We start from the raw sequence: 25378 nt of genomic DNA, 5'->3' as shown, positions 1-25378 counted from the left end.
ATTTTATGAAATACAGTTTTTCTGAAGATGGCCGGAACAAAACAGTAAGCCGAAACGTAAAGAAGTTGTTTGGATTTAACTTAATTTTCACCGAAAAATATCAACCAAAATCGATACTATATCGGCATTTGTAAAGAATTTGAATTTAATAATTTTTTCTTAAGGCTATGATCATTTAGTATCCGGGCAGTTATAAACGCTTGTATTTTAAAAAACTATTCATTTGATCGAAAAACTTTCTATGGAGGAAATGGAGGTCTTAATATGACATTTAATATAAAAATATAAAAAAAATTATTTATCTATGATTTCAAGAAATATTCTTACTTTTTCATAAAATCTCTTTTTTATCTTTGCACACTTGTGTCAGTCATGTATTGATCTATTATTTTTACCACAGAAGTAAAAACTTTGCAAAATCATGATATTTTACACAAACTCACCTGGAAAAAGCAATTGGAGTCTGGTTGGAACCTTTTCATGAGTAGGCATCTCGAGAAATTTGAACTCTTAAATCCGGTTTTAACATAAATTTCTTCGTCCATCAGGACACATCTGTCGCATTGCTTAAAAAACCGGTTGCACATATTGCAATCTAAGGAACTGTTCACTATTAGTTATTTACTTGGTGTCTACTAGTCAGACAACACTTTTTGACTGACGGAAATGGATTAATTGCATTATTTAAGGGGTCTGCATTCAGTTATCCCCAATAACCATAGACTTTTTACCATATTTAAGATCAAAGGTTCCATTTCGATGCTTGATTTTAACTTCGTGTGGATTTTAGAGTGGCTCCTTATACTTTTTAACCATTCGGTCCAAAAAAGAATTAGAAAAAATCGACAGTTTATGAGTTTTCAAGTCGACAATGAAGAATTTTCGAGGCGCAAATTTGTGCAAAATTATTTTACCATGTCTTTTTGCATCGTAAATATCTCAAACACACACTTACTTAAAAATCTGGCAAAAATAAGCAAGATAGTCCTTTTCATAACCAACACAACGCTGCTAAAGTGTTGCATATCTGAGCTCTAATAACGAAGTTATCACCGAAATAAAGTGCCCGGATACTAAATGATCATAGCCTTATTTTTTTTTAATTTTGTATTCCATTTTTCAAATCTGCATGATACTTTCCAATTGTCATTAGGTGAATATTTAACGATGAAACACAATCCAGACGACCAATGATTAAATGAATAACATTTATAACATCTATCTGGTCACTACACTATATTAGCGAAATTTTGTTGGTGATAAGGGTATTAAAAAATGAGAATTAAATTTAGCATTTTGCAGCTTAAATCAGAGCTTTCATTTTTGAGAAATTTCGAAACTCTTCCGCAATGTTCGTGACGTGATCAATTATCAATTTTGGTTTGAAGATACCAGAAGCCATCTTCTACGTAGACAACATTGCTGAACTCAATTCCAGTTCTTTTACACGTTCAAAATATTTTGTATTCTCTGGGATAGCATTTGAAAAAAAAAACGAATCTTAGGGGCCCCTCGAGCCCTCAGATGGTTTAATTCAGCACTGAATGCGTAAGATTTAAAAAAAAATAGATTCCAAAAATGGAAAATGTGGTGTTTTATGAGATCTCGAATTCAGAAATAATTTTTTTTTTAAATATTTCATTATATAAAATCTATAAGAATGCACATTTTCCTTTTGATTGTGAATTTCTAGATTTTTTTATCTAACGTACTGTAAAACGGGATAACACTGATCACCGGGGTAGCTTTGATCAACATGCAATTTTTCCATATAATCATCAATAAATAAGTTTACAGTTAAAATATCCCAAAACTTTTTTTCACGTTTAAACGCCTACATGTTGAGTTTCAAATTGGAAAAAACTTGGTTTGTTTTTGAGAACTTCAAACGTAAGTAAAAATGTTATTTCAAAACCTTGAAATATCTATTTTTCAAAGGCTCGCAAACAAACACCCTCCCTGGTGAAATCAAATTTAGTATATTCGAGCCACCGAAAGTGTTGTGGTCAATTTTGTAGAGTTTCATGATTTTTTTTTCTCATATCATTTGAGCTTGTACCGATCTGCCTTAGTTTATCAATTACTAGCATTTGTAAATATTATGAAGATGTATTATATCCTTTATGAACAAGAAAAATCTTTATAACCGTCAAAATACATAGAGACTGATCTATGCTACCCCAAAACATCAAATTCTGTAGTTACGATCGACGAAATCGATTTTTAAATCAAACTCAAAATAGTCTCATAAATTTCTGCAACCATGTTTGACGTTCATAGGAGTCCAGTACTGGTTTTAAATATATTCCTCTTTACAGAAAAAATAATCGAGAAGTATTGAAAAAAGTGTTCAATCTTACCCCGTTTAACGGTACGCAATTTAACATTTTGCTCTCTACATATTTAAAAAATATCTGTAAACGCTGTGTCATAGCGCTGAAATGTTTTACTATTTTCATGTTTCTGAAAGTTAGTGTCGTTATAAAATTTTGTACCAATTCTAAATTTATTGATTGAGGTTTTTCAAGAAAATTGGGGATGATGAGATCAAAATCGTGACCATATTCTTTACATAACCATATAACAAACATTAGGCAATATGCATAACAGCAAGTTGCTTTAAAGACTCGTACACAAATCGAAAGCGCATTAATCAGCAATAATGTTTTTTCAATTAGGAAACCTACGTTTTCCCAGAATAAAATTTAAAAGCCATATATGTACCTTTGAATAATCCAACGAAATTGAGCCATTCACTTTTTACTTAAACATAACAAAAAAATGAACCAAAACTGTAAATATCTAATCAATTTTAGTAGAATAAAAGGGTTTTAAGAAACATACTATTGTCATGAAGTCAAAGAACTTGCAACTAATGGTTGGTATTTGAATGGCCTAATGTATCCTTGTAAACCTTTTGAAATACTTGCAATGTACTCTTTTCGGTGTTGCAGGCAGGCTTCCGAAAAGTACTGGCGCACGACAGTATTCTCGCGAATGTCGCACATGCACCTCGATGAAAGCTTCCCGAATATTTCTTCCCCGACAGTTTTAAAAGGAGCGGTCGTGCGATGTACAGCGAGGGCTTGTTTTACCTCATGCGAGAGTTTTCTCGTGGGTATGAAAGTTTTTTAAGCTCCGTGACAGTTTTGGGAAAATCTTCGTGACAGTTTTCAATGCGTTGAATTCCGCATGACAGTTCTACTTACTCCGTCCGACTGTAGCCGAGATTTGCTCGGGCTGAGTTTGTTTCGAACGAACGCATAAATTTTCCCTTGCTTGAAGCTACTGCGGGTGGTGATTACCCCAATCACCCTCCCCTTCCCTTTTCGCCTAACCTGCACCGGCACCACACATCGCGATACGCGCCGATCGTATGCTGCTGCTCGGTGCGAATAGATGGTTCGTACGATCTATGCGAACCGAGCAGCAGCGCATACGATCGGGCATAGGTACGGCATGGGCACGACAGTCACCCGTGACAGTCCTGCAAAAACTGTCACGCCCTGCAGCCGACAGTTAGGATGAAATTATTTTCGAAACAAGAGGCATGAAGGGATGAAAACCGAACTGTCGGTTGGGTTCGCTACAGCTTAAAGCACAACACTTTCGGCAACGCATGCTTTGAGCCGATTGTTCAGATACAGCCTGGGTTCCCGCACGTGTGCGATGCAGCCGAAGTATTACGATTCGTTACCGACGGTACAGCAGCGAACCGAGTGGTAAGGAAAACCGAGGCAGTTTGTTTGGCAAGAAAAAAGCTGTCATAGCAAAGCTGTACTTTTCGGAACCCTGGTTGCAGGATATGGTAACCCTAGTATAAGTGCAAAATCATCCATTTTGAGTGGATAATGCCAAAAAATTCTTCCTTCTTTTTCATTATTATTTTATTTTCGTAGTATTCCGTCTCACGACATAATTTGACGAACATAATTCCTAAAACTCACTCGGTCCATGGCAACCGTTCTCCAACTTCTCGAACATCACCAGGGTTGCTAGCGAACCGGGAAAACCGGGAAAACCGGGAAGAACTTTGGAATTTAATCACGTCACCGGGAAACCGGGAAAAAACCGGGAATTTCGGCATCTCACCGGGAAAATTGACATTTTTGGATTTTTTTCACGAAGTTTCAAAAATATTTTCAGAATTATTTCAAAATTTTAGAGTATTTTTGAGAGTCTTGATATAGATTTATCTCATAATCGCTTATTTTCGTTCATTAGTAAAATAAGCGCTTATGTTATCACTTTTTTAACTAATTGCGGGGAAATACGAGTTTTCTTATTTTTTCGGTCTCCGCAAGTGTGCTACACTTACAAGCTCAAATGATATTAATTTAGTAATGAAACTATTAACGACAAAACTAAACACAAAACTGAACTTTTTTCCTCTCTTAAAGAGGTTTCTAACTTAACCAGGTTCTCTTTTATAGAGGGTCAGCAACATGAAAATGAATTAAAGTGATCTAGAAATTCAAATGTATTTGATAAACATCCACCTGACACCAGTTGATGCATCAGTTCGAAGTTTTAATATGGTACAAAAGTGTTATTTTCTCTAACTTCCTTGGTCTAGTCAGGAAAACGATTCTAGTTTATGGAGGTATTACACTTTCACTTGAAGAGGTTTTGTGTTTTGCAAATCTTGAGACTCGTTGTTTTCTCTCACTATAGATCCATGTTAGGCTGTACGTACAAGTTTCAGTTTCGACGTAAAATTATTCAGTATTCGATATAAATATTTCATAAAATTATTTTATGCAAAAAGCAAATAATTTGGCAGCGTGAGACGTTTTTAAGTTACACCTCTTTTTTTATCAGAAATTCATCTGAAATTTCAATGTAGTTGTTGTGTATTTCGTTTGTATTGGTCTGAGGAAGGAAACATTACATCGCAAGTGTTCAGTTTTTAATTCATTCTACGTTAAGCTGTTGCTTATAGTTTCCGAAATCTAAGATCTTAACCCTGATAAAAAATAATATCTTAAACTCAAACAATTAATCCTCAGCCCTGTTTTATACACAGTTTCTATATTTTCACGAATCTTTAGTTCAAATGACTGTTACTATAGTTATGTATTGTTTTGTTTTAAAAAACATTTTTTCCAAAAACATTTCTTTGGATTTGTACAAAAAATATAACTGGATTTAGAAAATAACTAAATATTTTTCGGCAATATGATGATTTTAAGTTTTGTAATCCCCATTCAAGTTGATTTTATAGTATGTTTCGATGTATTGTTAACATATTTCTATATAAATTATACTTTTTTTCTAGAACTCTATAGAAATTCTAGAAAATTTATATTAGCTTAGCTTAGCTTAGCTTGATTGACTACTCACATCCACCTTTAATCGTTGAATCTGAAATGCTTCTATTTTTTTTAAACAATCTCTTGACAGCTTCTTCAAAACTTTATGTTGAGCTACCATTTCTCATTATCATCATTTTAAATTCCACGATCGCAGGCGTGGCTCAGTAGAACAAGTTCCACATCGCCAATGGTTGTTACTCCGTGATTGACCGAGGCCATCAGTTTTGTTCAGAGGTCAAATGAATGGTGCCTGGGATTGACAAAACAATGCCCAAAACTGATGCTCTCTCTTTACACATCAATAACGGCGCCGGCCACGTCCTAGTAGTCAATAGATAGGTTTGGAAAACAGAGAAAGGGATGAAAGAAAAATGTTGCGCTCTAGGACCGAGGTCACCTCTGCATCCTAGCAAATCAATTTTGGGTTGGAGGTTTGGGTGAAAGGATATGATCAGGGGACACTTTTGACTAGTGTAACGATCCAAGTTTTCTACCATCAATTCACCAACGTCTCTACTGTGTCATGGAAAAGATCTTGTTCCTGATACAAAATTCTAATGTATGCCTCAAGCATTTCTATCAACGATTATCTTATTAATTGCATAATAGTTATATAATATCAAAATCATTAAAATAAGAACATATGAAAAAATTTATAATTCTATGGAACCTAGTTTTTATAGATATAGAGAAATACATATAAATCATTCCAACGATGTTTTGTTTTTCAAAATTGCCTTAAACTATTCAAAATAGCTGCAATTGCCGGCAACTGGAAAATATGAAAGAAATTATGCTTCGAAAAATACAAGATCTTTAATAGGACATTTCGTCATTTATGGACAAAATGTTCGTCTGGAAAAGTTATTGATTATCTTGAAGTTTTGTTTCACAATTGTCTTTAACATTCATTTACTGACTGACTACAATTTTGATTCGATCTTAGAAATAATTTTTCATTTCCTATACTACCTTCTCTCCTACTACCTCATAAAATAAAAGAGTTCAGTTATGTCAATTATGTCAATTATGTCAATTATCTTATCGCTGCAATGATAAGAAACAAATATAAAATTTTCAGAATAAAAATCATTTTAAATTCCTTTGTTTCACATAGGTTGACCACTAGATGTTTTGGGTTTTGTAATTATTGGAATTATATAACATTTTAAAAAATTTCACTTGATGAGCTTATGTTACTGTAACTTCACATAAATCTCTGCATCTCGTTTTGCACAATTTTTTCAAAGTCTTTCATTATCAAGTTTTTATAAATTTTTTAAACTGAACATAAAAAGTCGCGAACTGTTTCCTCAGTTATCTCACGCAAACTCTTTGAGTTTTTCCAGATTACCTCGAACAAATCTCATATGTCAACTTAATTTAGCATATTTCTATGCAACTAAATTTGTTTCTCTAAAGCAACTTTTATTTTCAACATCGTTCCACACGTTCCACGAAATATGTATTTTTAGCAATCGCCTCAGATAAATTCCTATCGTGGTTGATGATGATTCCATTAATAAGCTTTTATTCTATTTTTTTATTTTATCGAATGTTTAGTGGGTAACGCAATAATCATCCTTAAAACACAATTACCGAATACGACCTATCTTATCAAAACGCGAACTTAGCCTTTTTGTAATTTATCTTTGAAAATCTTGAATCAAGTGCTACAAACCCGGGCAGAATACCCACATCAGCACACAGTTTTCTTAATTTGCTCAAAATAACGATGATTCAGAGAACACAGTAAACAAATAACTGTTTGGGAATACTAAATCAAACCTTTGAAACCATAAATCTTTATAAATGCAGTTCTGGGGGCGTAAAGGTAAAGAAATAAATTTTTATACACTAGTCATCTGGCATATCCCCGTGGCATTTCCGAATAAGAAATAATTAAAACACTTTTCAAAAGATATTTAGCTTCGATAAGTCGTAGAATGGTTTGGATCCTTTAGACGTCCGGTATCAGTCCTGCTTGCATTTCATTGTAGGTAATTCTAAATTTATCGTTTACTCGTAAGTGCGAATACATTTCAATTCTTGAATTTTATTTAGCTATCCACAACTAAACTTTAAAAATTAGGGTTCGAGAGACCTTGAAAATTTTTCCGCTGAAAAAAAAACACTTCCGTCATCGACGGTCACAGCCTACCGAGTCCAGAAATTCTAGAAATTTATATTGGCTGAAAAGTACATCATAGTTTCAAGATCAATTTAACCGAACTTTGTTTTTGCAAAATTGTTGGAATTGTGGAGCAAACCAACGAATATATGCCCAGTTCGTTAGATTTGTTTTAAACAATTCATGAAAGCCTGCAAATTTGAAACGAAAAGACTACGTGTTACAAGACGCCGAAGTGTTTGCCATGATTTCTAATCGGTTAACAAGTTTCGGGATACAGTTATTAGAAATTTGAAGCCTTTTATATTAATTTTTGATTTTAAATCAAAAACGAGTATAAAAAATATCGGAAAAATCATCATTTATAACCGGGAATAAACCTGGGAAAAACCGGGAAAAACTTTGGAATTCCAAAACGAAAAATCGCTAGCAACCCTGATCACATATTCGCCAGATCACGCACCACTTGGTCTAACCACCTCGCTCGTCGTCTTGTTCCTACCGGATTCGTAGCGAACACCTGTTTTGCAGGACATTCGTCCGGCATTCTAGCATCATGTCCCGCCCAGCGTATCCGTTTATCCTTCACCACCTTCTGGATACTGGGTTGGCCGTAAAATCGCGCTAGCTCGTGAATCATCCTTCGGCTGCACACTCCGTTCTCCTGCACGCCGCCAAAGATGGTTCTCAACACTCGTCGCTCGAATACTCCGAGTGTACGCAGGTCCTCCTCGAGCAATATCCATGTCTCGTGCCCATAGAGGACAACCGGTCTGATAAGCGTTGTGTACAGGTTACAGGGCTAAGTTTTCTCGACCGCAGTTTCCTGTGGTGTCCATAAATAGTAGGAACGACTTCCGCTGATAATTCGCATCCGGATCTCACGGCTGGTGTCATTGTCTGCGGTCACCAGTGAGCCGAGATAGACAAAATCTTCGACTATCTCGACACGCCAGCATGAACTTCGTCTTGGACGTTTTAATCATCAACCCAATCCTTTCTGTTTCGCGTTTCAGTTTGCGATAGATCTCCTCCACTGGCGCAGATAATCTGCCGACTATATCAATGTCGTCGGTAAAGCAGATAAGTTGACTGGATCTTGAACACCTTCTAGTGCCATGTTGAACATCATGTAGGATAGACCATCGCCCTTTCAAAGCTCCCTGCACGATTCGAATGAACTCGACAATTCACCAGAAATCTGCGCACAGCAATGCCGTCCATTGAAATCAATATATGTGCTTTAACAGCAATATAGACCACCGGTGCCACACGGACTGTTTTAGTGTGGTCCAAAACCGTGTTTTCCATACACGGTTGGGACCGGCCTTACGTTTAATAATTGCAAATGGAAAGCGTGAATTAAGCTGAAGATGGCTAAAGTCCACTTGAGGAGAAATCCACTTTTCAGACTGTACTAATGAGAGGAGTTATAATAGACATGGAAATGACAATCTACAGAGTAAAATAAGAAACAAAAATGAATCGCGGGCTACATTTGTCAACTCGGAAGTCGCCATCTTTACAGATAACAATGCAACAATGGTTGCTTCCGGGTCGTCGCTCGCTCGGTGGTGGCGAAAAGCTGACAAGTGGGTGATTTATGGTGGGAAGTTTTCGGACTAGCAGTTAGTAGTGTCATACATATCTTCGTCGCTTCGGCTTCTTGCTGGCTCACGTCCAGCTAGGGTTGGTTCCGATTTCCGAACACGCACACTCGCACCCGCACATTTCCAATTCTGGGATTCGGAAATGGTGAGATCTTTTCCAGAATGGCGGAAACTCCCAAATGCCACCGAAAGGCTCCGGAGGGGGAAAACCGCCTGGTGGAACGTGATTCCCGGAATCCAAACCATCAGGATATCTAATTATTCTCCGGCTTCTTCGAGTTGATTCTGTCACAGGACGACCACTCACTTTTCCCGCTGTATTCCATTTCCGGGCTGAAGCTTTCCCAGCTGTGTTGGCTTGTTATCATTAATTAAGTGATTTTAATTATCTTCTTTCCGACGGCGGGAGGCTGCGACCGACGTTAGATGGTTACAGTTTGAGATATTTATGACTGCGACACTCCTCCAACCTTGCCCGGTTTTACAGCAGAACGGGACTGCTTCTGATGTTGATGATTAATTTGTGAGATGATAAAGCGATAAAGGAAAGCTGCCCTGCTGCTATTCAACTGCTAATGGTGTGAGTGTCGATATTTGGAAGAAAATTATGGGTAGTAAAGTTGTTTAGTGAAAGATCCGCACCTTCTTCACCTGATAACAAGGAAAGTTTTCTGATTTTAACGAAATAAGATTAAGGGCACTATTATTAGTATTTATGATTATAATTTTGGAACCTTAAAGCTTTTTGTAAGCATTTGTAGGAATATTGAGAGAAAAGCAAAATCAGCGGGTAAATCAAACCATCAAATTTGGGACAGCAAACCTTTTCGGATTCGTCTTACCACGCACTACACGGCTAATAGAACGCCTCGGACAATTGCCTACCGATATTGGTCGATCGATAGAGACCTTCTACTTCGGAACTTGTTAGTGGTTCGCTTTGGGTTGTCGTACTTTCTTCGGGACACGTCTGCCTTCGATCGAAACCGAAATTAAAACATTTCTTAGAAATTTTGAACAGCTTTTTACTATTCCTCATCAATTCCACCATGCTGCAACATCAATATGTGTCGCTATTTTGAGTTATTGACTAAATCAGATCTTTCATTTTCATGTTCATCTGAAGTATAGCTTCGAATCGCCAATAGTAGAGAATTTATCTTGAAATAAATTAACCTGAAAAGAAGTTGCAAAATCCAATGAGTATTTAGAAAATCTCTGTGCCAAAAATTCCAAAAAGTGTACTGTGCTAAAGGTGATATTATTGGCATGAAGATTCGAGATCTCAAGCAAAATGATGCATGACCACTACATTCAAGGAAAACAAAAATTTGGGGCTTGTGATATTGGCAGTAGGCAAGTCAGTTGCTTCCTGAGCCGATGTCCGTGAGTTCGAGCCCAAGAGCAAACATAGATCACAGTTGTACCCAGGGGCGGTCCTAGAGTTTGCTCTTGGTGGGGGGGAGGGGGGGTCTGATTTTCCAAATTTTCAAAATCAGGCAATAAAAAGGATCGTAAATATCTGGCGAAAAAACGTGTATTTTGAGAAACAGAGTAGAAGATGGAGGAGGGGGGGAGGTTGGGGGGGTGTTTGTTATTCGACAAAATTGGAAATTAAAGAAAAATAGTGAAATTTTTTTTACAAATTTCTTATTTTGATATCCTTTTATAAAACAATCTGCGAATGTTAGATGTTCACTGCGAAAAAGTTTTGAAAAAAAGATAATTTTGGTAATTTTTACATTTGGCAGTTTGGAATCTCATAACTTTAAGAATTTTTTAAAGAGTTTTCCGATATCGATGTCATTTCACAAATGAAAATTGAACACACATTTTCGAAGAAAAAAATGTGAAAAAAAATCTCCAAGTTATCCAAGTTATTTTTACTGGGAATTTTCATATCAGGGTATCAAATTCACTAAAATTTTAATAATTCTCATTTTGCAACGACTCCAAAACAATTATTTGAGATAAGTTTGTTAATAATTGATATAAATTTAAGACTGCATATTTTATTATTTTTCTGAAGTATCGAATTACTATTAATTCTTGTTCAAATTCTTAAATTTTTAAATTTAAATTTAATTCTTAAATAAGATCATAAAAATCATATTGTTAGGTATGCAGCTTTTGGAACTCCATTTTTATTTGTTTTTTTTTTCTTGAATTCAAGCTTTCAGACTAGATTTTTAATTTTGATGAAACTAATTTCAAAGAAAAAGTAACTAAATTGCAACGAATTACTTATGAAAAAAGTGGAAAGTCGTATGTTTTCTACATGCTGTCAATATTTTCAAACTTTTTTTTATAATGTTTGAATTTAATAAAAACATATTGAATAAAGAGTTAATTTCAGAAACATAATCATTTGCAATTAAAATAACCGAACTTTCAGATGCAGAGTGGATTTTTTAACCTAAATTATCAAGCTGGATTTCTACTCAACATTTTAAATATTATTGTGCACATAAGCTAAAAACAGTATCGGCGATATAGTTGGTGTAAATCCTGAAATCCAGCCTTGTTGGTCACAAATAAGAAAAATATCTTCCGAATGTTTAACTTGAGCGATGGCCTTGTTTCCGAGAAAATAGTCGGGAATGACGAAATAGTTTTATCTCCCCTGGGAAAAATTAAACCAAAGGCTAGTTTTTGGAGCCTTTGCTTTTAAAACTGATTTTGGAAATAAATTTCTGACCTCAATTTCAGATTTAATCCATCACCTCTAGTTTCAGAAGTAGTATTTTCAGTATTTTTTCGTAAATTGAATAGATATCATTAGAAATTTACCGAATAGTGCGAACAGCCGAATACCGACTATTGGCCCTTTTCAAGTATTCAGTGAAACGAATATTCTAAACATGAAAAATCGTAAATTAGCTTAAAATGTGTTCAAAAGTATTGTTTGCATCACCGAATATTCTGCCGAAAATACCACTGTGAGTAATATTTTTAAAGTGATGATAGAATTGATAAAAATATTTTATCACTTTTTGCATAGAAAACAAAAAATGCGTGAAAAACTGCAGTCACATATATACATCCGCAGGTAACGCGAGCCTCTTACAGCTTTGGAGCCAAAGTACTAATCAAAGTTAGTGGAAAACACAATTTTTTTTTCGAGCTTTGTATGGAATTAGAAGTATAACTGATATCAAGTTTCAACCAATAATCTTAATTTCACATTTTTTATGTAATTTTTATTACCATAAAATCCCCATAATTGAAATTTATTTTTATGATTTTAATCATAATTTGGTCTCAGAACATTTTATCGTAACCATTTCTTATTTAAATAACTTAACTTTGAAAGTTTTAAATAAAATTTTATAAAAACTATTGGTCATTACTAAAATTGTTTAACTGTGATAACGGCTGAAAATGTATGAGGGTCTTCGAGCCAAAGGGGTATAAGTGCATAAAAGCTTATGAAAAACGTAAAATATCATAGTAAATAAGCCTTGGAAAGAAGAATAAATTATAAAAAAAAATAAACTTATTTAGAGAAAACACATTTTTAATATGACGTGTTTGGCCATTTTCCATATATTTATCTGAATTTTTAATTTCTTTTTCAAACGTAAAAGTATGTAAATTAAAATTCTAAATATCTGCAAAATTATCAAATATAGTTTGAATTAAGAAGAATCGTTTTATATCAATAAATCAAAATCGATCATTTTTGCTACGTCAAGGCAAATACAATCATAGCTCATTTTTTTCAAAAACTTTTTAAAATGAGAAACTATTTAAAAAAAGTTTTCTGAAATTATAATGTATTTTTTTAATTTAAATTGTCAAGACAGTTTTGATGTGTTTAATTCAAATAAAAATATAAGCTTTTGAGAATCTCAAATTGAGATGCATTCTGTACAAATCGGAGCTTGCAATGAAAAATAAATTATGAAATGGAAATGTAGTGTTAGAAGTATTCAACAAAAATCGAATCTGTCCAGGTGAACTTCTGAAGGATGGGAGTAGGGGTTGCCAAATTTCCACACTTGTGCACGGAGAGGGAGATGGGGGTAAAAACCTCGTTTTTTTCCTGTCAACATGGTATCTGAACGGCCCCAAAGCAATTTAACACTTAAATGCTCAAGTCAAGGATCGAGATATGTTGATCATCAAACATGAAGCCAAACCGATCTGCAATAACTCGTAAGATAATAAAGTTATGGTCCAAACAAGATTGCACGTATTTATTGAACATACCATTTACTTGGTGAACATTATTTAAAAATGATCAAACTATAGCTAAAGTTTCAACGAAGTTAGTCTGAAAAAAAAATTCACTAAATATCCAAAAAGCGAAAACAACTCATGAGCATTAAATATAACTTTTCAGATAAGCTATACGTTGTTTGATGACAGAGATATGCACGAAATTAAATTGCATGTTTTGCATAATCCCAAACTTTTTGCCGATACACCATACTGAGGGGTGAGTTCAAACTTTGATCGATAACTTAAGTAGTTATTTTATCTGTTTAGAACACTATGCAAATTTATAGCACACAATTAAAAAACAATGTGTTTTGACTAGAGATGTACCGAATATTCGGTTGGCCGAATATTCGGCGCCGAATACCGCCTAAAAACCGTTAAGCCGAATATTCGGCTCACCGAATAGTTGAGCCAAGTATTCGGCCGAATAGGCCGAATAGGCCGAATACTTACTTTTCAAATTTAAACAATAACATTATTGTCAATTTTTTTCTAATGAATTTGGATAATTTATAGAACAGCCCAAAATAATGTTGTAAAAGATACAGAATCATCAAAAACTAATGGTTTCAGTTAAGCATCTTAGGTGTATCTGTGTATCTTTCACTGAAGATCGTACAAGAAAATGCTCTTGAAATATCCGGGCTCACCCATAAATCCAATAAAGAATTCAAGATAAGTCAAATCTGGCCGGGATGCTCAGATATTGGTCAAAACCTCCTGGATTTTGCCCGGCTTTATTCTAATAATTGGCTAAATTAAATAAAAAAATTGATTTTTTTTTTAAATTTCAAGATTTTGTGTTCAAAAACGGTTTTAAAACAATTTCAAAATGAACATAAATGTTTTTGTAATCCTTAGATACGATTTGTATACTGCTCATGCGTTTCAATGAAAACATATAATTTTAAGTTATTTAATTTCACTTTCCTATTGTATGTTTTTTCCTTGATTTGGTTCAGATTTGCCCGTTTTTTTTCAAATTTTTCCTAAAATTGTTCTGATTTTCCCAACCGTGTGATTGAAAGTATGTCATGGCATAAGGTTAACGCACAGACTGATAAAAATCATCGTACTTTTTAACAATTATTTTGAAGAAATCCTGCTCGAATACTTCTCTCATCTAATTAGATATCAAAGTTATTTTAAATTACTTGGCACCAGTTTCGACGTGTTTTTTTTTTCTCAGATTTTAGAGGAACCCATCTCTTTGGTGATAAACGCCCTTGAAGTGACAAGTCATCTAATGTCCTTTCAGTTATTGATGAAATTTTTCAAGTCAGAGATACCCCTACTTGAAAGAGATCTTGTAATACATCATCTGGTTGAAAATAGTCGACTCAAAAACATGAAGGGCAGTAAGATGGAAGAAATAGAAGGAAATAGAAATTATCGCTTTTGAATTTTTATTGAAAATTCAACAGTATATTCGACCGAATATTCGGCCGAATATTCGTTTGGCCGAATAGTTGAAAAGGTCAATATTCGGTATTCGGCCGTTCGCCGAATACCACTATTCGGTACATCTCTACAGAAAACCCATAAATCAAGCAATTTTCCATCGACTAACCCAATAAAATAAATGTATGTATGTATTTCTACCACCCAGCTAGCAAGGCACAGCCAGTAGCAGCGAGCAACTTTTGCTTTATAACTTGATCAAGATTCATCAACTTTATAAATCCGAATGCCTTTGAGTGAACTATTTCAAGGGATAAGAAATGTAAGCAGAGGAACTTACATTTCTAAGCAGGGAAAGGATAAAATTGTCTCCACCGAAAGAACATAATAAAATTATATAACGTTTGATTCGAGCCGTTATAAAGCTAAGCGCTCCACTGGGTGGGGAGACGGACCCGCACTTTTTCCACGATCCCTTGCTGGTGAGGTAGCCCAATGCTCTCCTCAAGAATTGCTTCCATTGGGTGCCCGGATAGAGCCCCCCATACCCCATAATATACTTTATAAAAATATTTACAATTACAGTCAATTACCTGTTGAACTCTCTGTAAATGAATTGTTTGGTTAGAGTTTGAGGATAATTTATCATAATTTTCATATTTCCTAGTTTCTAAGTATTCTAGAAATTCTGAATTTCAAACTTTTCACAAACCGTCCAATTTTTTCAAATTCAAGTATTCATACTAAAATTTTTCTTCCAATTATCAAAGCTTCATATTCTTTCAAAAATAAATTCTATATTTTTCCAAAATTCTGAAACGTGCTTTGGTGTTAGAGATAATATCTTTTATTATGTTCCTAAGTGATAAACTTTTTTCCAATGATCCAAATTTCCAATCTATCAGTTTCCAAATGTTCCAAATATTCAAAACACACAAGCTACAAAAAAAATTCAAAAATTTCAAATATTCTAGAAAAAATTAGATGAGAACAGGGTACAGGTACTAATACATATGCCTGCGATTCTCTCACGCTTCATTTTCCAAGTTTAACACGATACAAAAATTCAACAGGAACAATTTCAACAGCTTTTTCTGCTATTGCTAATCCCATGTGGATGTAGGACACTTTTTCTGCCGCAATACCAACTGTTGTCATTCCGACACCAACAGTTCGTCGATATCTTCCACTCACACACCCATCTACAACTTTATTTTTCAATTGCCATCGGTGCTGAATCACTGCGTTTCTCTTTCTTTCACACACTGTTGCGAATGCGAGTCACTTTACCATCTCTTTTCTTTAAAATTCCTATTTCACCGCCTCCTGCGATACCCGGCAGAGGAAAATACAAACGCGAGTTTTTTCAACGCACAACTTAAATTTGGTCAATTCTCTTTCCTTGTAACAGACCACCTTTCACAACTTTTCAATCAGCATTCAACCCCCTGATACGAATTGATATACACTTTTTCCCTCTCTCTAACAAAATCAAACCGACACGAGTAAATTATTGGTGACCGATTTTTCCCGATTTGCATCTCATTTAATTCCACACGCACACCTATAACGGCGTGTGTCACACGATTTGCGCGATAGCTTTAGCTATTTTTCCTAAATTTTCACTGGGTTATGCTCAAGAAGCGTTCTTTTGTGGGCAAAATTTACACTTCCAGATACGAAACGCGTTATTCTATATAGCACTCCACCATTTCCGCACTATTTGGATCACATTCACGAAATATTTCCTTTTTCTACAAATGAAAACACGGAGCAAATTAACCAGCGAACCATACCGCGCAACATCAAGAATAAAATAAAGCATTTAAAAGTTTATTAGACTTGCAATTTTTCGGATATTTGATAAATGTGGTTGACAAAAGAAGAAATTTATATTTGTTCCGGCCTAACTGTGCGCCAAATGCATCGTTGATATAAGCCAAAAATGACATAAAGATGTTAAAACGACTATAATCGAAACAAAAAAAAAAAGAAAACAAGAAAAACATTTTACAAGATTTTCATCCTATTGGAAAATTTATCAAAAAATATAGTGAGAATCGAAATCACAACAACATTTCACCTCGGCTCGTCAGCCCGATACCTTACCCAGTGCACCATCTGAGTCGATTGGCAAACGAAAATTCTGTCATAGGCAATTACCAAAAAACGCACTGCATTGGCCGTCTTCCATTTGACCGTTTTTTTTTAGTTTTATACTCCATCGCTTTGATGGAAAAGGAAAAAGAATAGGGTGGGAATGGTAAACTAGAAACTGTATTCTATTGTCGGTTAAGTAGGTAATTTCATTGAGTGAAAAAGTGACATCGAATTGATATCGTGATACGGTGTTTCCTCTTTTTGCGATAAAATGAAAAATTAAAACTTGAATCGTATTGGAAACAAACTTCAAATTTAGTCATGATCAGTAAAGAGCGGACTTTATTTTCATTAATATCAAAACTAGGCATCATGAGCGTGACCTAAATTTCAATCATTCATTGTCATTTCGATGTTCAAGAAAAAAGTAATAATAGCAATGAATTTAATGGATATTACTATAAAACTAAATCGAATATTCAAATTTGGAATTTGAATAATACCTTGAAGTGGCATCATTATGTCCTTAAAACTACAATTGACACGTTGGCTAAGCAAGGTATCATTAAGGTTTCAGTGAAACCTACACTTGACATGATACAAGAATCCGTTTACGGAAAGTCTCATTTATTCAGGCAAAATAATCCCAAACTTTACATTCAAGGCATGATAGCAAAATTAAGTCTGCTCGGGTACATACATTGATTTGAAATCCTTTCAGTCCACTTAAATATATATTCGTGTAGTATTTTATCATCAAGAGCAGCATTTTGCTTTCTCGTTCGTTGGTTAGCTTTAAAATCAATCCCTAGAGTTTTACTAAGCTTGCCACATAAGCAAAGAGGTGCTTGTTAGTAGTCGTAGTTGGGGTTGTCGGAGTTGAGTTTGTCGGAGTTGAGGTTGTCGGAGTTTCTAACTTCAAGCTGTTGCTGTATCCAATTGGTGTACAAACTATTTTTGGTGTACACCCCGGGAACTCCTGCCTGCCCACATCCAACGCCCCAGGCTACAATTCCTGCCTGGTAATACTTATTCGGTTGATCGACATCTTCGCAGACTAAAGGAGAGCCGCCATCACCGGTACAAGTGTCCTTGCCTTCCTCTCCCCCTGCGCACGTAAAGCTATTATGCAGAGCAAATCTCGGGCCCAAGCGAGTTTTTCTCAGGTCAGCCTGACATTTTTCTTTGGTCCAAACCGGAAGTTCAACCTTTTTCAGAATCACCTGATAATTTTCGGAATAGAAATTGTCCTTTCCCCAGCCGGTGGCCACACAGTTTTGTCCATCAAACTGCTTCCCTTGCGGTGGCAAGCAGATTAACTGAACATGTTCGTCTGCATCGAATTCCCGCTCCAGATACAGGAGAGCGATATTATTGAAATGAAAAACTGGATTATAATTTTCGTGAACAACAATTTTTGTTACAAGAAGATCCTGTGAAGATAGAGTTAAGGAAAATTAACTACTTTTAGGAAACAAAAATACTCTCATATATTTCACCTGATATGGAAGGATTTCATTGGTAGTTTTCGTGTCCCACTCTCCAGCTCTCACAGTCAGTTTTTCTGTAGTTCGATTTACAACGCAGTGTGCAGCAGTTAACACAACATCACCCCTGATAAGCGATCCTCCGCAAATGTATTTGCTATCGCTGTCATCAAATCCATTTCCGGAGGAAATGGCAACCATCCAGGGAAACTCACCAAACTCGGCCTCGTTTTGGGCGTTTTTAATTCTAAATCCAGCTCCATGACCGTTTCGCTTACCACAGTTTTCAATCGTTGGGGGGCCTCCACTTGGTGGGGGTTCTCTTGGCGCTGCTGAGACTGGATCAATCGGCCTCGATGTAGTAACCACATCCTCGATATCGCAACAGACTTCCAGATAATGATCACAATCAACCTCTACTTCGTCATCTATTCCAGCCCTATTGTGAATTAATTGTTCATCGTTTAGTTTTAGAAGTTTCATGTTTATCCTTTTGTAGTTATGCTTACCGAAGATCAAAAAAGTTTTCACCACCAAAATCATTGCTTTTACACTCGGCGAGGGGAACGCATTTGCCGTCACACTGTAGATTACATTAGAAAAGAATATGTTATAATGATCTTTGGCTTCCCCTTATCATGGTCAAACATTACAAACCTTGCTATGAACGATGTATATAAATCCTTGCAAACATGCTATAATCAAAACCAAACGAATTGATTGAGCCATTGCTCTGCACTGAGATGTTACAGCATCAGCTCAAGCTTATAAATACTTGCTTTACATTTACTTCTGAAGAAAACTATTGAAATCTTAAAAAATATTTTAAATAACTATTCAATGAAGAAAAAATGGTTGATTTGATATGTAAGAATTTTTTATATCTACTATCATGGGGTATCAAGAACCATTTTTTTTTAAAGATTAGCATTTCCAAATTTTGAATTATTAGATGACTGGGACTTTACTTTCATTTTAGAAATAACTTGAAATCAGTGTTCCGAAAATCACTCAATTCTCATGAGAGACACCGAAACGTTTTCAACAGCGAAAGCAAAATCTAAATTGTCGGTTGGTTTATCTCCCAGCGGGGCAAAGATTGTGTTCGACAGCGCTGCTTCAAGAATCAAAGAAATAAAATTTGAAAGAGAGACGTTTCTTCTCCAGTTGGAATTCTCAACTGACTGAGGAGCTACCTGATTTTCAGTTTACTTTTTCAGTCAATAACTTTTCTTGCTCAATCACTCACTCACTCACTCGTTTACTGATCGATGATCGAATGCTGTCTGCCTGATAGATCTAGCTTTGTTGTTGCTGTTGTTGGGTCGGACCAAAATAGCCATTCAAACACGCAGGCAGTACGTATGAACATATGTTTCTGCTGCTTTGCCAGAAAGTATGCAGGCAGTATGAACCGATGCAAGGCCGCATTGATTGAGTTTGAGTGAGTGAGTGAGTAGATTTTCGAATTGTATCTTGTATCAGTAAGTGTCTCAATCACTTCTGATACACCAGGTAGTGAGCTTGAAAGATCGACTTAAAAGATGCGAATCCGCTCTCGCTTTTGAATCTTGTTTACATTGACTTCGCATTGTCGCTCTGCCGATTCTCTAGGGAACAACAGGCAGCAGCAATCGGCTTTGAATGTTTCCAGTTTTTTTATTTGTTTACCTTTTCAATGATTTTACTGTTATTTCATATTCTCATCACTATTAAAACAACTATCTTTAGTAATATTCCAGTTCCATGTCAAAACAATATGGTCTAATAGTCAAGTTTCCTGACTACAACTTTGTCGAGACCCCATATACCAAACCTTAGGGAAGTGATAATATCACCTTTTATCTTATAACTCCGATTCTCAACCTTCCCGTGGCAACCAGGCCGGGCGGACTGTTTTAAAATTTTATATCAAATATCCTGGCAAAAACGGATAAAACCGGGCAATCTGGCAACCTTATACTATCTAACAGAACTGCGGCAACACAAACGAGCTTGGAACAGCTTTTATAGTGAGAAGAATATGCAGAAGTGCGTGATCGGGTAGTGCACGATAGTCCCACGAATGTACCGGATCAAGGACCGGTTCTTCAACATTAACATCATCAACGTGCACAGCCCTCATCTCGGATTTCCGGTGACGACAAAGACGAATTCTACGCGCAGCTGAAACGTATTTAGATACGATCGCTACCCAAAACATGATATCAGATCGTCATCGGGGATTTTAACGCTCAGGTCGGCCAGGAAGCGGAATTCAAATCGACAATTGGAAAGTTCAGCGCGCACCAGCTGACCAACGAAACGGCCTAAGACTAAAAGATTTCGCCTCCTCGAAACGAATGGCCGTACGTAGTACACAAGTACGCCTTGAGATCACCGTACCAAATGCAATCACAGATCGACCCCGTTTTGATAGCCGGCACATCTCGAACATCATCGATGTCAGGTCCTTTCAAGGCGCCACTATCGGGTGACAGAAAAGATGCGCCCAAAACTCTCCGTAGTGATCAACATACAAAACCGACGCCCGCCTCGGATAAATATCGCCAACTGAATCGCCAAATCAAAAATAATATCAGCAACAGTACCCTGGAAAATCTACACTTCCTAAGCCAATTCCCCGCGTCTGTTCCCCAGGTCAGGGGCGGCTAAAACAGCGTCTGTCTCGCAGCTGAATTTACAAGATGCGGCTCCCGCCAGTTAAGTCCAAGATGGCAGCCCCATCGCGGGATAGGGACTTTACGCCAACAACCTACTGCTCCTGATCTGATGAATTGTTACAGGAACTGAGAGAAGAAATAACCGAATTGGAACTTTGGCAACGACTTTTAGCATGAAAACACAGATTAGAATTGGAACTTGAAATGTTTTGACCCTTGCCCAGCCAGGTAAGCTGGCTCAACTTGCTAGAGAAGCTAGCCGCCTCAAGCTAAAGATATTGCCACTGAGTGAAGTCCGTTGGCCTAACACTGGAAAACACAAGACACAGTCTGGGCAAGTTCTGCTATACTCTGGCATACCAGGAGAACACGCTACTCAAGAACGGGTTTCCAATTAAGCCCGCAGGCCCATGCGGCCCTCATAAGATGAGAATCAATAAACGAACACGGGTTAGAAACCTTACAATGATCCAGTGTTATGCACCAACTGACGTTGCCGATTTGCAGGAGAAAGAGCAGCTCCGATAATCAGGACTTTGAGCGCATCATGGGCGCCATGGTCTGGGACAGATGAGCGAAAACGGAGAGCGGTTTGTAGAATTTTGTGGCAACAACAACATGGTGATCGGTGGATCGCTCTTCCCCATCGACCAGCACATAAGGTCACTATCCCTAAGGTATGTTAAGGTATCCCGAGATGGCCGAACAGGAAATCAAATTGACCACATCTGCATCAGTCGGAAATGGAGAAGGAGCCTTCTTGATGTCCGCAACAAACGAAGCGCAGCGGCGCGAGGAGAAAGTCGGATGTCGATACGACATCCGTCGGTTGGAGAATCCAGAGGTGAAAAGGGCACACGTTGAACAGCTAGAATCCCGAGCCTCGGAATTGCCGACAGACGGAACAGTCGAAGAACAGTGGTGTGGAATCAAGAATGCCTTTATCACGACGAGCCATGGTACTCTTGGTAAAGCTTGTGGAAGACGAAGTGAATGGATGTCGGATGAAACCTGGAGGATGATCGATGATCGGAGAAGGGCGAAAGTCGGAATTGAGCAGGCATGCTTATTTACGATATGCGGAGCTGGAAAAGGCAGTTAAACGAGCTTGTAGACGAGACAAGAGAGCCTGGACAAACTCCCTAGCCGAACAGGGAGAAAGAGCCGCCGCCATTGGAGATATCCGATTATTATATGATATTTCTTGCCGCCTTAGTGGAGCAAGGACTAATGCAAGAATGCCGCTGATAGACCGAGCAGGTCAGCTGCTGACAGATCGAACACATCAGCTCAAGCGTGTGACTGAGCATTTTGAACAACTTTTCCGAGTCACAAATAGCGATGGCCAACAGAACCCGCAGCTCGAAGCGCCAACAGTAAGTCGCATAAATGGCGTCAACTCGGAAGAGCCCTCGCAGGCTGAAATAGAAGCGGCAATCAATTACATGAAATCCAACAAAGCGCCTGGAATCGATTGCATTCCTGCTGAAATGCTGAAAGCCAACCCTGCCTTGTCAGCACAAATGTTGCACCTAATCGCTGACATTTGGGATACTGCAACATTCCCGGCCGACTGGATGCAGGGTATCCTTGTAAAGGTCCCGAAGAAAGGAGACCTGACCGAGTGTGGTAACTGGCGTGACATAACTTTGATCTGTACAACTCTCAAAGTACTCTGCCAAGTGATCCTGGACAGGATCCAGGATCCAAGCTGGATTGCGATCCGGACGATCATGTGTGGACCACATCACAACGCTACGAATCATACTGGAACAAATCAACGAATTCAAGGACTCTCTTCTGCTGGTGTTCGTTGATTTTGAAAAAGCATTTGACCGACTGACACAAAAACGACGAGGGATCCCAGAGAAGGTCGTCCATCTCATCGAAGCACAGTACGAGGCATTTTCGTGCAAAGTCTCGCACGATGGTGTCTTTGTAACTGCTGGAGTGAGACAAGGATGTATTTTGTCACCGCTGCTTTTTCTCATCGTAATGGATGAGATTTTGACTGGATCGATTGACTGTAGACCAAACCGAGGATTGCCGTGGAATCCATCAGTGGAGCTACTGAACGACCTTGACCTGGCAGATAATATTGTTTTTCTCACCAAAACACAACAAGACATACAGAGCAAACTCGATGACCTCACCAAAAGCTCCAAGGCAGCAGGTCTCAAAATCAATGTCTGAAAGACCAAGTCGATGGAAATCAACACAGAAAATCGTTTCAATTTCGTGGTAGCTGGACAACAGGTTGAGAAAGTGGAGTGCTTCCAGTATCTTGGTAGCCAGATAACGCCTGATGGTGGTACCAAGAGAGACATCGAAACCGGGATCAGAAAGGCCGGATTTGCTTTTGCGAGTCTCCGAAACATCTGGCGCTCACGCCAGATCTCTCTACGAACTAAGATCCGACCCAGTAAACATGAAATCGCATTAAAAATGATAACTCAAGTCATTAAAAACGTTACTGCGAATCGTTATTCCAACTAACGCTAGTAAAAGGTCGTAAAAATCGTTACTCGAACTCGGATTGAATGGTTTAAATCGGATATGATAAGAAGTCCGCCATGTTCGCAGATTTTGAAGACGATTTCGTTCCTTTTTTTCTCCCGCGTGGGTCAAGTTAGAGAACAGCATTAATGTTCTCTCTGCGACCAGCAGTGCAACCAGATTGATAAAAATCAGATGGTGTATTTGCAAGAATTGCCCAATGACAGAAGCAGCAAATATTGTCTCTGGCAACGGTTCGCATGAGCTGAGAGAAAAAACTTGAACTCTCTTGCATTCTTTCTATGTATGTATATTGCCTCCACTTTGATAGGTAAATGCTGTTTTTTCGTGTTTCATACGATCATTCTATAATGCAAATGAAACGTATAACAAATTTGTTGAGAAATATACCTACAAAAATGTTTGCTGGGGAATCTTCAACTCAAACGTCAAATCCGTATTGTTGTACGGGTGTGAAACTTGGTGCACATATGCGGTGACGACGCGAAAACTGCAAGTTTTTTTGATGTCATCAAAAGGCGCTGGATATCGAGATTCGGGAACGTAAGTGATGGAGATGGATTGAACACACGATACGAAGAGATGAAAACGAGATTTGCAGAGAGGCGCTTGACTGGAATCCAGATGGGCATCGAAGAAAAGGCAGGCCCAAAAGCTAGTGGCGGCGTTGTCTAGCGGCTGAAATTTGCACGGTGGACAAGAAACTTGGCTGGCAGCAAGTGAAGACGCTGGCTCCGGTTAGCCAGCAGTGGAGATCTTTTATCTCAGCCCTATGCGTCGGTCAATCGGCGCCGGACCCTTAGGTAGGTAGGTAGGTAGGGGGTTAGGAAGGAGTTTAAGAAAACGAAATATCGATTCAAACGCAAACTCCTCATCTTATACTAAAAGTTAATGCGAAACGAATTCCGTGCGGGATCAGCAAGTGTAAAAAAAAACAACTAAAAATTAAACGTTATGTTTATGATGTTCTAATTTCCCAACAAATAAAGACTTATCATCCTCGTACAAAACTTTCACAAAATCCTAAAAGGCGCATCCAGCTAGACAGCAAGAGGTTTAAATTTACTTCTAATAATTTAAAAAAAGCATGTCGTTTTAGTTTACACTTTACGGTGCTTTAAACTTTACAAACGACGATGTAATTGGGAATTAAATCTAAAATTTTGTCTTAAGCAATGGTCCAAAAATTTGCATAGTTTTGTATGCTAAATAAAACAATCCAGTTTCTGCTGAGTTCGAGTTGTGCAACGAAATAGTTCATCAAAACTTATTTAACATATTCTTATGTACTCCTTCAAATAAATTTAATGATTTAAATTTTTTTTGTTTGCATCAAGCATTAATTCTCCGTAATGAGTTTTATAACTTTTGACACTTTATTCTTTAATTTGTTTCATGAACCCTGATAATTTTCGACGTCTATGTATCCTCCTCGCTTTCGAAACAGAGAAAATCTGTCTTAAAGCCCTACATTGAAGAACACATGTTTGTGTGCGATTGTTTGTGAATTATTAGTTTTTTTTTTTTTTTAACTTTGTTTATTTGAAACGGCTCATACCGAAGGTTTTAAAGAGCCAAACCCTTGTTTTTGTATTTACAATTCATACATTGTGTAGTTGAAGAAAGAAGAATAAAGAAAAGGGAAAAAGAATTTAAACACGAAGATCTATAGATTTAAAGAAAAGGTATAATTCGAACATGTAATCTAGGTCCACCGCAGCCAACACATCCCTCACTGGAACATTAGGTGGTTTCCCTCGGGCCCGAAGGGAGTCTATTAAGTTCGCTCTGGCGATAAGGTGGTCCTCACAAGACCAAACAAGATGCTCGACATCATGGTAACCCTGGCCACAACCACACAAATTGCTGCTAGCGAGATTTACACGAAAGAGTAACGCGTCTAAGGAACAATGATTGGACATGAGACGGG

At 37.2% G+C, this 25378-nt stretch overlaps 1 protein-coding gene across 1 annotated transcript; it reads right to left on the bottom strand.

Moving 5' to 3' along the window:
- Positions 1-17391: 17391 nt before the first annotated feature.
- Positions 17392-19020, bottom strand: LOC129748305 (phenoloxidase-activating factor 2-like). The gene is made up of 4 exons (XM_055742853.1): positions 18926-19020; positions 18778-18851; positions 18281-18707; positions 17392-18214 (listed from the first exon to the last, which is right to left on the bottom strand). Exons 1-4 carry the CDS (start codon positions 18995-18997, stop codon positions 17633-17635), a joined length of 1155 nt encoding a protein of 384 aa, XP_055598828.1. The 5' UTR covers positions 18998-19020; the 3' UTR covers positions 17392-17632.
- Positions 19021-25378: the final 6358 nt, after the last annotated feature.

The sequence above is a fragment of the Uranotaenia lowii genome, chromosome 2 (assembly GCF_029784155.1).
Source record: "Uranotaenia lowii strain MFRU-FL chromosome 2, ASM2978415v1, whole genome shotgun sequence".
NCBI classification, from domain to species: domain Eukaryota; kingdom Metazoa; phylum Arthropoda; class Insecta; order Diptera; family Culicidae; genus Uranotaenia; species Uranotaenia lowii.
This window is presented reverse-complemented; position numbering and strand designations above follow the sequence as displayed.

Coding starts and splice junctions, on each gene's coding strand:
- LOC129748305 (XM_055742853.1), bottom strand. CDS start 18,997: ATGGCTCAATCAATTCGTTTGGTTTTGATTATAGCATGTTTGCAAGGA. Junction 18,852..18,925: donor TATACATCGTTCATAGCAAG/GTTTGTAATGTT, acceptor TGTAATCTACAG/TGTGACGGCAAATGCGTTCC. Junction 18,215..18,280: donor ATGAAATCCTTCCATATCAG/GTGAAATATATG, acceptor CTATCTTCACAG/GATCTTCTTGTAACAAAAAT.